At 36.2% G+C, this 1,667-nt stretch overlaps 1 protein-coding gene across 1 annotated transcript; it reads left to right on the top strand.

Annotated features, from left to right (window-relative positions):
• Positions 1–349: 349 nt before the first annotated feature.
• Positions 350–688, top strand: LOC139842877 (secreted RxLR effector protein 161-like). The gene has a single exon (XM_071832977.1). The coding sequence runs from the start codon at positions 350–352 to the stop codon at positions 686–688; it is 339 nt and encodes a 112-aa protein (XP_071689078.1).
• The last annotated feature ends 979 nt before the right edge of the window (positions 689–1,667 follow it).

A 1,667-nucleotide genomic window follows, 5' to 3' on the forward strand; every position in this document is an offset into this window, starting at 1 on the left:
ATTATAATATCATATTTTTATTTTATTTTACATAATTAATTTTAATGCAACAACATATAATATTTAAAATAAATTTCCAAATTATTATATTTATATATACATATATATTTAAATACACACAAATCTATTTACAATTATCTGTTCGTGAATCATCGAAATTGGTCGAAGGTCAATTGAATATATGTAACAGTTCAAAGTTTTTGAGACACAACCTAACAGACTTTACTTATCGTGTCAAAAATATTAAATCGTATCGAGAGTTTGGTTCAAAATTAGTCAAAATTTTCCGGGTCGTCACAATATGTCACATGTTCCATATGCTAGTGTTGTGGGTAGCATCATGTATGCTATGGTATGTACTAGACCGGATATTGCACAGGCGGTAAGCGTGGTGAGTAGATATATGGATTGTCCAGGGAAAGCTCATTGGAAAGCGGTGCAATGGATTATGCGGTACCTCATAGGGACAACAGATATTGGCTTAGTATTTGATAGCAGTGGTAATACTAATGTTACCGGATACATTAATTCAGACTTTGCTGGTGATTTGGATCGGAGAAGGTCTCAGACGAGATATGTTTTTACTCTCGGAAGATGTGCTATTAGTTGGAAAGCAACATTACAATCGACAGTTGCTTTGTCGACAACTGAAGCGGAATACATGGCTATGACTGAGGGTGTGAAATAAGCAAAGTGGCTGAGGGGTTTGGTTGGTGATCTGGGTTTGCAACAGGACGAAACTGTAGTGCATTGTGATAACCAGAGTGTCATACATTTGACTAAAAATCAAGTGTATCATGAGAGAACCAAACACATTGATGTACGATATCACTTTATTCGTGAAGTCATATCTAAAGGAGTTGTAATTTTCAAGAAGATTGGTACGGCTGATAATCCGGCAGATATATTGACAAAACCAGTTACTACAAACAAGTTCGAACATTGTTTGAACTTGATTGGCGTTCGAAGAAAGTGATGAGCCTGAAAGGGCTGTGGCGGATAGCGGAGGTTGAGAACATATAGCAAAGGAATGGAATGTTCGTCAAGGTGGAGATTTGTTGGACTAATTTGACTTAATTCCAATTTGGATTGTAAGTTAGGCCATCTAACACATCTAGATGGATCACATGGGTGGTTGTTGAAATATGCATTCAACAAATGGGATTATTCAAGGTTGGCCATGAAATGTCTTGAATTCACACATGCATTCATATTCTCAGTCAACAAAAGATGGCAATGAATTCAATGAAAGCTGGTCATGCAAAGTTACGTGATCATACTTGCTTGCTTTTACATCATCTATAACATGGAATGGCAGTAGCTTCTTTTTGATCATCCCATCTCAAGTTACATAATACTTGAAAGAGTCTATAACACTCTTGTGAGAAGTATTGTAGAAAATAGAGAGAGTATAGAATTGTTAAATAAAATTCTATACGAGTGAGTTACGAGGGAAGTGTAATAATCTAGTGAGTGGTCCAAATACTTTGTTAGTATTTTCGGAGCCTAGATTGAGTGATACATTGTAACCTCGGGTTTGCCATATTTGCTAGTAAAATCCATCTCTGCTTCCGCCCGTGAACTAGGCCTCACGCCGAACCACGTAAAATCTTGTGTCTTTATTTATTGCTTAATTGTTCTATTAATTTCTCGGGTCTTGAAAGTGC

Source organism: Rutidosis leptorrhynchoides, chromosome 4 (genome assembly GCF_046630445.1).
Source record: "Rutidosis leptorrhynchoides isolate AG116_Rl617_1_P2 chromosome 4, CSIRO_AGI_Rlap_v1, whole genome shotgun sequence".
Classification (NCBI taxonomy): domain Eukaryota; kingdom Viridiplantae; phylum Streptophyta; class Magnoliopsida; order Asterales; family Asteraceae; genus Rutidosis; species Rutidosis leptorrhynchoides.